General features: G+C 33.0%; 1 protein-coding gene across 1 annotated transcript in view; it reads left to right on the top strand.

Annotated features, from left to right (window-relative positions):
* The window catches only part of LOC137632643 (transcription factor SOX-8-like), a 25,270-nt gene extending 16,163 nt beyond the window's left edge, over positions 1–9,107 (top strand). Inside the window, exons 2-3 of the mRNA XM_068364717.1 lie at positions 5,854–6,051; positions 6,269–9,107. Coding sequence (XP_068220818.1) covers positions 5,854–6,051; positions 6,269–7,169 — 1,099 coding nt within the window. The 3' untranslated portion in view covers positions 7,170–9,107. The remainder of the gene's footprint in view (positions 1–5,853; positions 6,052–6,268) is intronic.
* The last annotated feature ends 3,393 nt before the right edge of the window (positions 9,108–12,500 follow it).

Raw genomic sequence — 12,500 nt, 5'->3', positions numbered from 1 at the left:
CCATTCAAGGGATTAAATATGGCTCGCTGATATTTGCTACATAAATTTACCCTTGAGACCTCCAAGGACAGGTCAATCGGATTTCAAACTTCCCTTCTGTGCGAGTCATATTAAGACGGTAGGATAAAACTGGCAAATATCCTTCGATTATGATTTTGGGGGACATGTACTTGGTTGTAATTATCCTTATAGAAATGAATACCTTACACTGTTCAAAATATGCCGAAAAAACGGTAAAACTCCAGTGATAAATGTTGCCAGGCATTTACCGTCTAATAAATGGAAATATTGACGTTAAATGGTGATATTATGATCATCAACCCGTAATAACATAACAGGGTAGGGTAAAAATTACTCTCTCCAATATTTTATTGAATTAGGGCTATGAACAGTATATTTTTACGGATAATGTCATTAAAATTACGCTTATTTAACAGTGTACCTAATGAAATATATACTGTATATTCGACAAGAATAACAGGAGAGAGAGAGAGAGAGAGAGAGAGAGAGAGAGAGAGAGAGAGAGAGAGAGAGAGAGGAGAGAGAGAGAGAGAGAGAGAGAGAGCAGATTTAATCTTGTCTTAATCCAGTGAGATTAGTGAAAAAGGTGAGGATGCACCCTGGGTATACCTTGGGGAATGTCATCTGTCATTAGCGGCTAGCATTAGTCTCACTCAGTTTGGATGGCTCGTCTCTACCCGCAGTATTCATTTTTCCTTAAAGTGGTCGAAATATTTTGACATGGGTACGCTGTACAGGGGAACAGAAATCGTCTCAGCGGCCACGACAGAATGGTTTGACTATAATTTATTCTTTGATAAGTTTTCTGCCGTTTCGTTGCCAAATCATTCTTATATATGTAATTACCCTAGGAAAGGTTTGCATCCATATTACGGTTAAGAACTTCGGTAATTCCTTAAATCAAATGAGATAATCCTTATAAATGTAACTAGACCAGTTGAAAAAAAAATGTCTATCACTTATTTGCACAATGCACTTTATAAAAAAAAATACTTAAAGTTATTAAATTTTTCCACAATAAATATACATAAAATTTTTGAAGTTTATGGAAAGAAATAAGGTATGCAAATTGACATTGCAACATAATATGGCAGAAAGAGAAAGGGTTCTCTCTTCTCAGAAGCTTGATGACATACTTTCAGCAAAGTTGTCATGCGTTTCATTGACTGGCGTGATGGGAAAGTTAACATTCATATCACACTAGCTAACTCCGTATAATCTCTTGAATGATATTGTTAATTTCAATCAACAGGACTGAGTAATATCTCTCTCTCTCTCTCTCTCTCTCTCTCTCTCTCTCTCTCTCTCTCTCTCAGTTTTTATTTGTAGATTAAGGTCCTCCTGCGAAATCTTACTTATATTTAATTAACTTTAAAAGGAACAAACCCATACGGGGAAAAAACTCCATTTCCTAACAAACATTATCATTTTGACTTTCTATCGCGACTATTACGAACACTCATAACTTTTCCAAAATGTGTTACAAATTTCATTGAAACTTTCATGACTAAACAAACTCGAAAACTTACAAACACCTTTGAATCATTACCAAATTGGATTCAAAATTAAACTATACTTGAAATTCCCATCAATGTTATTATTGCGTAAGTGACCCTTTTGGCCAATACATTTAAAACACTCGTCAAACTATGTCTACCGCTCAATTCTATTTAGCATTGACCAGCAAAGTACCATTAATGGAAAAAAAAAAAAAAAAAAACCATCATCAGCTTGAACTTCACTTCGTTCGAACTAAAATCTCCTCGAGATGGCCACTTTAATCCCCTTCTTAAAATGTTCCCCTCTGATCCGCAATCTTGAGGTCGGACCAGCTATGACGTGCTACTTTCTTCTTAATCACTGCTTACTCGTTTGTTAAAGAGTTCCCTTGTGTTTTTGGGTAATACGAAAGACGAAGAATAAAGAAAATAGATAAATGAGGATGAAGGAAAGGCGCATGACCATCGCAGACTTCATTTATGACTCGTGAGATCGTCCACTAGTTTCTTTTAGGTTTCCTACAACTTTGGCCAATTTACATAAGTTAGTCAACTAATTTATGTTTGTACACTATCTATTACTAATTACCCTTTCATCAAATTTGACACCCCCCCCCCCCCAAGATATGTATTCATAACACTGATATTTCAGAAAGCTCATACTTGTATCAACGAGCCAAATTAAATTCGCCTTCTTTCAACACTAATCATCACATGTTAATAAAAGGTCCAGTGGAAGGGAAGCAGTACGGTCACTATTGCTAAAATTAAGTGTAACCACAAGGCACTAATCAAATGGAAAACAATATAAGTAATAACACTAAATACTGCTGGAATAATAAAGGACAATAAAAAAAGGGTGAACAAACTAGAAAACACTACAATCAATTCTCATTATAAATTCTCTATTGAATCATAAAGAGCAACGCCTTTTTTCATTTTTTTTCACCCATCTCTATCAGGAAAAAAAAAAAATAGACTAGATAAAAAATAATGCGCTGCTGAGTCAGGAAAATTGAAAGTTAACCTCAAAAGAAGAGCAATCATAGTCTGATCGGAATTACTTTGTGGACATACGGGAACTTTTAAAAAATAACCTCTATTAATTAGCAAACAATGCGATTGTAGGAATCTGCACTGCATGGCAATGTGTAAATATCTATCCCAAACAATATCACAGGAAGGGAAAATAGTCAAAACGTGAACAGTATCCTCCTAAACCTCACGAAGAAAAGTATCCCACACACAAAAGTATGAAAAAATAATATCATGATCCGAAAAGAAAGTAATATTCATCACATATTTGCAAAAGAAACTGATCAAACATAAATAAACCGGTAAATAAACTGCTACTCGAAACGCAAACTTTCTCTCTCTCTCTCTCTCTCTCTCTCTCTCTCTCTCTCTCTCTGACCCTCTCGACTCCGGGCTAGTAATGGTATTCGTTACTCGTGAGCAAGGCACCTCCTTGAAACCAGAGTCATTGAAGCCACAATAACAAACATCCCAATACTTCGTGGTTTATCATTATAATCAGACGAAGTACACTTGACCCTCTAGCAATGGTCCTCGTTACTCCATTGGAGCGACGTAGTAAATTATACGTTAAGACATTAAAATGCAAACACAGCAAATAGTCATCTGCGACTTTTCATGTTGGACAGGTACATGACATTCAGTACATTCAGTACTCATATTGACGAGCTGAGTAAGAAAAGTTAGTGGCATTCTAATGTATTTAAGTAGAGTAAAAGATTACTTTGATCAAGGCCAGTCGGCAGAGGTTAGTCTTGTGTGACCCTTTAATAGACGCGACTCAGTGTGAGGTCTTCTGTGATGTATCGATGACGTCACGGAGTTCCATAAGGGTGATGTTGGGCTTAACATGAATTAATGACTTTGCGATGCAGCGGTCCGGGGGTTTTCCTTAATGAGGGCCTTATTACGAATCATAAAAGTAAAAGCTTGTACCAAAAAAAAAAAAAAAAAAAAAAAAAAAAAAGTACTGTAAACTGTCTGTCAGTGAGTGTTAGTGATTACATGTGATTCTGTGTATGCTGTAGATTGATGCTGATGTACCTTAAGCTTACACGTGTATGTGCAAATAAGTACTGTACATTTATTAACGTTCAATATATATAAAAAACTGTAAATTATCCGTCAGTAAGCGTTAGGTGTTTCTGTGTATGCTGTAGATTGATGTTGATGTAACTTAAACTTACGCGTGTACAGTATATGCAAATAAGTATTGTATATTTATTGGCGTTCAATACATAAAATGACTTGAAAACTGTCCGTCTGTTAGAGTTAGTGATTCCAGGTGATTCTGTGTATCCTGTAGATTGATGTTGGTATACTTTAAACTTACACGTGTACAGCATGTACATATAGGTACTGTACATTTATTAGCGTTCAATATATTTAAAAAAAAAATTGTAAATTATCCGTCAGTAAGCGTTAGTAATTACAGGTGATTCTGTGTATGCTGTAGATTGATGCTGATGTACCTTATGCTTACACGTGTATGTGAAAATAAGCACTGTACATTTATTGGCGTTCAATACATAGAAAGACTTGTATATGCAAATAAGCATATTTATTGGCGTCCAAATTTCAATACACTAAAAAAAAAAAAAAAAAAAAAATACCCTGTAACTGTCCGTCAGTGAGTGTTTGTGATTGCAAATAAGTTCAAGTGTACACAATCAATTGCTGTATATAGTGTAGCTTGCCGGCAAAGTATATTATGCTTGCAAGTATGTATGTAAACAACTACATTTATTGACGTTGAATTCATAAAAAAATAGCTTGGTTGTGAATAAATAATAGATATTTGATTATTTATTGAGAAATTACACGAACTTTGGTAATTCACCCTAGAAGGAAATTTTAGGAACGCACTATGAAGCTTTTAATCCAAACAACATTTTATTGTTTAGTGAAAAATAAAATATTAATCTCTGAATTGCAACATTTTAACGGCTGTGTTTTACTAAGATTAAAAACAATAAACTGTCAACGGGTCCAAAAATTAGTAATCAAGAAGCTAAGCCCATTACTATGCTTAATCTATAAATAAATTTACGCATCGATATTTCATGAAAAAATATATTAAAAACAATATCATTTGTGTAGTAGTTCAATGCCAAATTTTACACACAGGGTACATATTACATCATTACAGGTTATCTCTAACCCATTAACAAACTTACTGCAAAAAAAAAAAAAAAAAAAAAAAAACCACTGTAGGGGGTTCATTACGCCATGCGGCTTCTGAGAAATCTGTTACCGGCGTTTCGAGATAAGGTGATAAGGAAAACCTTTCTCACAGATAGCGAAGAGGAATGCAGAGTTATATCCGTCCCGGTAGGTGACGGAAAACTGTTTCTGAGAAATGAATACTCGTAACGGACGGATTCAATAGCGTTCGTCTGATACGCGTATCGTGTATTGCACGCTAGAGTCATTCGCCTTATTCCACTCTGGTTGAAGTTAGTCGGATATGTTGTGAAGGTTATACGAATTTGCGTGCAGAAGGCACATACACACATACATAATATATATATATATATATATATATATATATATATATATGCATATATATATATATATATATATATATATATATATATGCATATATATATACATATATATATATACAAATATATATATATATATATATATTATGTGTGTGAGTGTGCATTCATATACGTGGACGTGTCTGTATATATATATATATATATATATATATATATATATATATATATATATATATATATATATATATATATACATATATATAGATTATAAGCTTTATGTGTATATATATATATATATATATATATATATATATATATATATATATATATTGTACACATATAGGCTATCTATGTGTAAATTCTGTATATACACATACATATAACCTCTATGTGTGTATATATATATATATATATATATATATATATATATATATATATATATATATATATATATATATAGATATATATATATATAATTAAAAATACGTTTATTTTTTCTAAATATGCAAGAGTATGTTTAAAGAATTAGGTTTAATGTTCTAATTCATTACTATGATAACCCATTTTTTTATTTGTTTACGATCGATGATTATAAAATAAGCCTACAAACTCTCTCATATGTACCCAACATCACTTACCTATTTCATACTAACTTATAGGCCTAACTTTTTAATCCAAGAATTACAGTAAAACATGAATGAAATTTCTACGTAAGTACTCCTTCGTAAGTAGAGTTAAATAAACATGATGTTTTCTAAGTAACATTCCTCTACATTTTTTTTTTTCTTAAATATTTTCAGGGGACTGACGGAGGACCAAAAGCGCCCTTTCATCGAACGGGCAGATCAACTTCGTCGAAAGCACAAACAAGAATATCCCGACTACAAGTATCAGCCTAGGCGGAGGAAGGAGAATGTCAAGACGGTCTCCAAGTGTCCCCAAGGAAATCCTGTTACAATGCAAGATCTTTCAGGAAACCACCACTTTGTGAGGTTAGTATGCTAAAGTCGGCATTTTCATTAGTGAATCAAAATGACCTATATCAAGATTCGAGTAATAAATGCAAGCTTTTTCATATTTCCTCAACATTATATATATCAACGTATTTTATAAGGTCTTAAAGCTTCATCTTAACTCTCTGCTATTTTCTGCTCTGCTCTACGTACTTCTCGAGCCTCTCATTTATAATGCAATTATTACCCTCTACAGCAATGTCAAAGGAGGAAACCTTGGTTTGAGTCTGCAACCGCTGTCCCCTCCAAACTCACCTTCAAGTCAGGGCGTTGTCAAGGGTCACACTGATGCCCACCTTGCAGACCCGACTGTTTTTGTACCTGACAGCTTTGAGAACATAGACCGGGCTGAAATGAACAAATGCTTACTGCCCGATCAAGGCACCGGACCTCAGTATGCGACTTCTACACACCATTGTCCTCCAGGAGGTCTTCAACCCATGACAACCATGTCTGCCATGTCATCCATGACAGTGCCAAGTAGCAGCAACAGTTGTAACGGTTCCTTGCCATCAGGAGCTTCATCATCCCTCACAACTCTTCCTTTTTTGGGTTCCAGACTTTTACCTCCTGCACCCTCTGTATACGGGGGCTCGAGCTCTCCATATTATACGGGTGGAGCTTCTCCGCAGCCAGCTGGTCACGGATCGCCTGACCTCATCGTCGGGGAGATTGGGGCGAACTCAGCTGGAGGGGTCTCACCAGGAGGTTTTCCTGGATCTCCCGTGGGAGATTACGTGGAGCTGCAACCGCCTCCGGTGCCCAAAGAAGAGCTCCTGCCCCCACTCAGCGCTCCAATACCTGCAAATGTGAATCCTTTCCTACATCAGAACCTGTGCTATACCACACAACCATACCTCATCGTCGGGGAGATTGGGGCGAACTCAGCTGGAGGGGTCTCACCAGGAGGTTTTCCTGGATCTCCCGTGGGAGATTACGTGGAGCTGCAACCGCCTCCGGTGCCCAAAGAAGAGCTCCTGCCCCCACTCAGTGCTCCAATACCTGCAAATGTGAATCCTTTCCTACATCAGAACCTGTGCTATACCACACAACCATACCCGACCTTCCAGTACTCATATCCATACGCAACCATGTAGCACTGATAACCTCAGTACCTTACTAATTGGAAAAGTAAATTTATCAACTTTGACAGTGTAAAAGACGAGGATTATCATAAAAAAAAATTGCATAATGAGCAGCACGAAAAGATTACTGCAGCTCGGTGCAATGGACATTTCTTTAAGCGAAGGCCTTCTGTAAATGCTACTTTTATGGCCTCCAGGAAGAAACGAGGTTTGAACTAATCCTCATGAGTGTCACCACATAGGGTTTTTTTTTTTAATTTTAAATACTGCTCCTGCTTGCCAGTACTGCGTAATTCTAAGGTGTTTACTTTAAATCTAGACATTAAGATCAAATCTCTCGCCTCCGTCAGTGCCAAATAGTGTTCCTTGTCCGAAGTACCAAAAGACCCGCTCGCGCGAGGAGACTCAACTGCCCTAGTACGAGGAACACAAGTGTTGTGTTGTTATCCTAAGTCATTTTCCTCTTTTTTTTTTTGTGCCATCTTATCGTAGATTAAGGTTGAAATATCAAATCTATAATTATCATATCTGTTCCAGTAGAATTAGGTTTCTTTCACAAAGTGAGAAAGGAAACAAATTTATTCCTTATTTTCCGGGACCATTTATATATTAGAACTCAGTGGATTACACTTAAATGTAATTGTTGTTGTTACTTGCTCGTATTCTAGTGTTAATGTTAACAAAAATTTCAGATTTTTGGTAAAGACAAATAATGCCAATTGAATTTTTAGGGGGTAATTTTTAAGATAGTTAAATAAGATTATGTGCAAATGCTACGCATTTCTTTTCTATTTGTATAATTATCTGTGAGAAGTTTACCGTGTGTGTGTATTATTCCAGCTCTTTCCAAAAACCCATCCATCGTCCAAACCTCTTGGTTATCCTCAAGTACAAACAATGATATTCCAGTAAATCATTCTATGCAAAGAGCACATCTTCAAGAAATACTCGAAACTGCTAAATTCTTGTAAGGATATTTTCCCCTTTTCGTATCTTAAAATCTAATTCTGATTCAGTATTAAACGTAATTTTAATGTATAATTATGTAAAGTGCTTGTCAGAAGTACGCGTAGCCTTCAAAACAGATCTCATGAACGTCCTCTTAGAATAATCAGAAAACAAAGAAGAAAGTTCCATTTATATCTTATTTCAAACTTCTGTCCTAATTTGAGAAATCGAGTCAACATTCTTCTTTTAAAACTACCTATACATTTTACATTCCTACTTTAAGATTTTTACTCAAAGTTTCTTCTTTTTTTTCTATCATTATTTTCATTATTTAAAAAAAAAAATTGATTTAATCAATAATTGGATTTTGTAGTATGTCCTCCTAAAAAATTTATGCACTTTCATCTTCCGCTAATTTGTAATGATTATTATGTCCTTCATTGGCAGCTAATATGCTATCTCTATCAGTCTTCCTATAGTTTGATATCAGAACAGGAAAGATATCTTCCAATTAATTGTTTGTTGATCATCGTTAAATTTGTAAACACATTATCGTTAGTTCGTTGATATGTGCGGTTCCAGGTGAACCCAAGAAGTAAATATGAATAAATACATTTGAATATATATTTTGCCGGGATGTATACTGTGGAAGTTTACATGTATTAACGGTAGGAAGCTTTGATTAATAAGTAGGAAGTACAATGAGTGCCTTAGGATAAATGAAACATATTGAAACATAGAATAACGCTCGAACTCTATGTGATTTCCTAATTGATTTTAAAAGAAATCCTAGCTTAGAAAAATAGTTTCTTTAGCAATAATATCGGTATATCTAATAGATCACCCACTACTGTGCCTTAATTTTTCCTTCCATTTATACTATTGTAGTTGAATTCAATGATTTTCACAATCAACCTACGCTGTGTGCATAAAGGATTGTCTCATTTATAAAGGAAAGTATTCATAGATATACTTCATGAATAGAATCGTGATTGAGGCTTTGTATTCACGAGAATAATTCAATTTTTCTATTCTTTTCAAAATACTTGTTTTTTATATTTTGTACTTAATAACAAGAGATTGGAATGTTACAAGAACATTTGATGTGGAGTTGTACTTAATGAAAGATTTTTATTCATAGCGTCAGTTTTTTTTTATAACTATATTATTCTTATATTATCTCCGGAAGAAATGTGGCTTTATATATATAATTATATTGTACTTTTCACGATATGTAAATAAATAAATAATGTACTTCCGATTTTAATTAATCCTGATACGTTCAGATGTGTTCATATGATTGCGTTGCATGGAAATTCGGTGAAGAAAGAATGATATTATATGTTTATGTAAGGATTATATATATATATATATATATATATATATATATATATATATATATATATATACATATATATATATATATATATATATATATATATATAAATAGATAGATAGATAGATATACACATATATATATATACATATAAATACAGATAGATAGATATACACATATCTTTACACACACACACACATATATATATATATATATATATATATATATATATATATATATATATGAGAATTTATTGATCCTGTGTTCTTTTCTTGACCTGATTTGATGCTGGCATCCACCTAATATACACATACATATATATATATATATATATATATATATATATATTACACATATATATAGATATATATACACATAAATATATATATATATATATATATATATATATATATATATATGCGTGTGTGTGTTTGTGTGTATTGGATACTAGCATCAAATTAGGTCAAGAAAAGAAACGCAGAATAAATAAATTCCTACTTCAGAATAAGAATCCAGAATAAAGACTTGATATCAATAAGCACGTAAAAGCAAAATATTCAAAATAATAAGAACTTATCTAGCAAGAACAGGGAGTGAAAGATGACAATTGCCGGTGTGACCGTCTGAACCATCCCCCGGTCTCAGAATTCTCCTTGATAATCTGCGCATGCGCGAACATTACCGTTTGCCAGTGCATACGAGGTTGATGTTTTATTTTCCTGTAATGTTAGCGTGCGCAGCTCAACATTACCGCTTGCCAATATATACGAGCTTGATCTTTTATTTTCATGCGAGCAAAGCGAGCTGATGGCGGAAAACAACCATTATACAATGTCAAGGAGAATTCTGAGACCAGGGGATTGTTCAGACCGTCACACCGGATAAAAGTGGGAGAAACACAATATGGACACATAAGATCGAAAGGCAAGAAATGGAAGATAGAGGGGCAAAAGGTGTTAAAAGTAGAGAAGCGAGAAGCAAATACAAATATGGGCTAATAGTTAAAGATAATGACAAATCATAATATCAAAATAAGAAAAATTAAACAAACTAGAAAATAAAAACAATTATTAGAAAGTAGAGTACAAACAGAAATGATAAAGAAAAGGAAAATAAAAGCAGAAAGGAACATCGTATAAAATTAAACGGAAAACCAAAACAAGGTAATTACAAAATAATGCGCAACAAGAGAGTAGTGGAAAATCCAGAAGCGCCAAAAGTCAATACCTAAAATCAAGATCTTTATAAGATAAAGATAAGGTGTTAAAAAAAAAAAAAAAAAAAAAAAAAAAAAAATTAAACGAGATAATTCTCTAATAAAGAAAGGTTGATTTTTGAAACGTACTTAATGGCTGGAACAAGCGTGAATAAATAATAAAACAGTTTAAAAGTAACATTTCCAAGTCCACTCATATTCACCATGTCCAGATGGCCGTTATCAGATTATCCTTTAATAAAAATTCTCAATGGCAATGCCTCCTTCCTACTCCATAAGTTATCAGACTTACGACTAAGTTATTAAATTCTTTTCTAAGTCATTAAAATCTTTTCTAAGTTATTAAATTTTTTCTAAGTCATAATTTCTTTTCTAAGTTATTAAATTTTTTCTAAGTCATTAAATTCTTTTCTAAGTTATTAAATTTTTTCTAAGTCATTAAATTTTTTTCTATGTTATTAAATTTTTTTCTAAGCCATTCAATTACTTTCAAATTCATTAAATTCTTTTCTACATCATTAAATTCTTTTCTACACCATTAAATTCTTTTCTACATCATTAAATTCTTTTCTACACCATTAAATTCTTTTCTACACCATTAAATTCTTTTCTAAGTTATTACATTATTTTCTAAGTCATTATTTTTTTTTTTCAATTCAATAAATTCTTTTCTAAGTCACTAAATTCTTTTCTGAATTATTAAATTCTTTTGTAAGTCATTAAATTATTTTCTAACTCATTATTTTTTTCCACTTCATTAAATTGTTTTGTAACTCATAAAATACGTTTTTTGAGTCATTAAATTCTCATATACAATAAATTCCATTATGTGTTGGTTAACAGCAAGAGCCCGTGTTTTGCAGATGGCAAGACGAAACTGTAATAACCCAATTCGAAGCCTCAATTGCATTTCACTTTTTCTAATTCCGAGCTTCATTTTTCTTTGCTGATAGGAAAGATGGTTGACAGAATAATGAGGGCAGTTACTTAGTTAACCATGGTTAGGAATAGTTTGGAAAGTTAAGTATTATTAAGATAGTGTAAACCACAGTTTTTATATAAAGGTATATCTTTTTGTTAGTATTAAGACTTATATTAGTATTTTACATTGTATTTACATAGCAAATTCTCCTAATATACAATTCCCACAAGAACATTTCTTATTAGTATAATGGTTGAGAATGTACATGAAAGTTCCCGGGCCACTACGTCCGGATAACATTTGGATTATTTTTAAACTTTTCCAAGGAATCCTACAGATATACTGCATATATTTTTTTCTTCTTCTTCTTCTTCCACTTCGTAACAAACTTAGACAGCTAATTCACCCCGACGCTCCAACACCTATGTTGGTCAACGAATTCAGGCTCTCAGACACACGACTCTCAAAGCGGTAGTGAACGATTAAAATAAGATATTTTAAGAGCAATAACATTGAATCTTCCTTATTAGCCATGGCCTTGATGAAGTAAGCTACAGATGTGACTGGAAACTTTCAAGAAATCGTGATCGAATGATATATATCTGTAAAAGTAAAAGGACCTTGAAAGGACAAATTTATACAAAAAAAATTCATATTTTTTTTTTATTTGTCTCAGCCTTTGAAGAAGTGTTTAATTTTTTAGGGGTTTAATTATAGCAATAGGATTTGCTTCAGCTTTATTGATTTTTACTTTTATGATGACTTGACTTTATTTCGGTCTTTTCATAGAATTTTGTGGGTATCTGTTGATGTTAAGAATAACAGTAGCTCGATCATTTTGTGCTTTTATGCATTCTTTTTTCAATTTTTCTATTTTTCTTCATAGAGTTTAAAGAATAGCCTATGCATTGATCTTCCCAA

This window comes from Palaemon carinicauda, chromosome 3 (assembly GCF_036898095.1).
Source record: "Palaemon carinicauda isolate YSFRI2023 chromosome 3, ASM3689809v2, whole genome shotgun sequence".
Classification (NCBI taxonomy): Eukaryota; Metazoa; Arthropoda; class Malacostraca; order Decapoda; family Palaemonidae; genus Palaemon; species Palaemon carinicauda.
The sequence above is the reverse complement of the archived record's forward strand: the minus strand, read 5'-3'. Positions and strand labels throughout refer to the sequence as shown.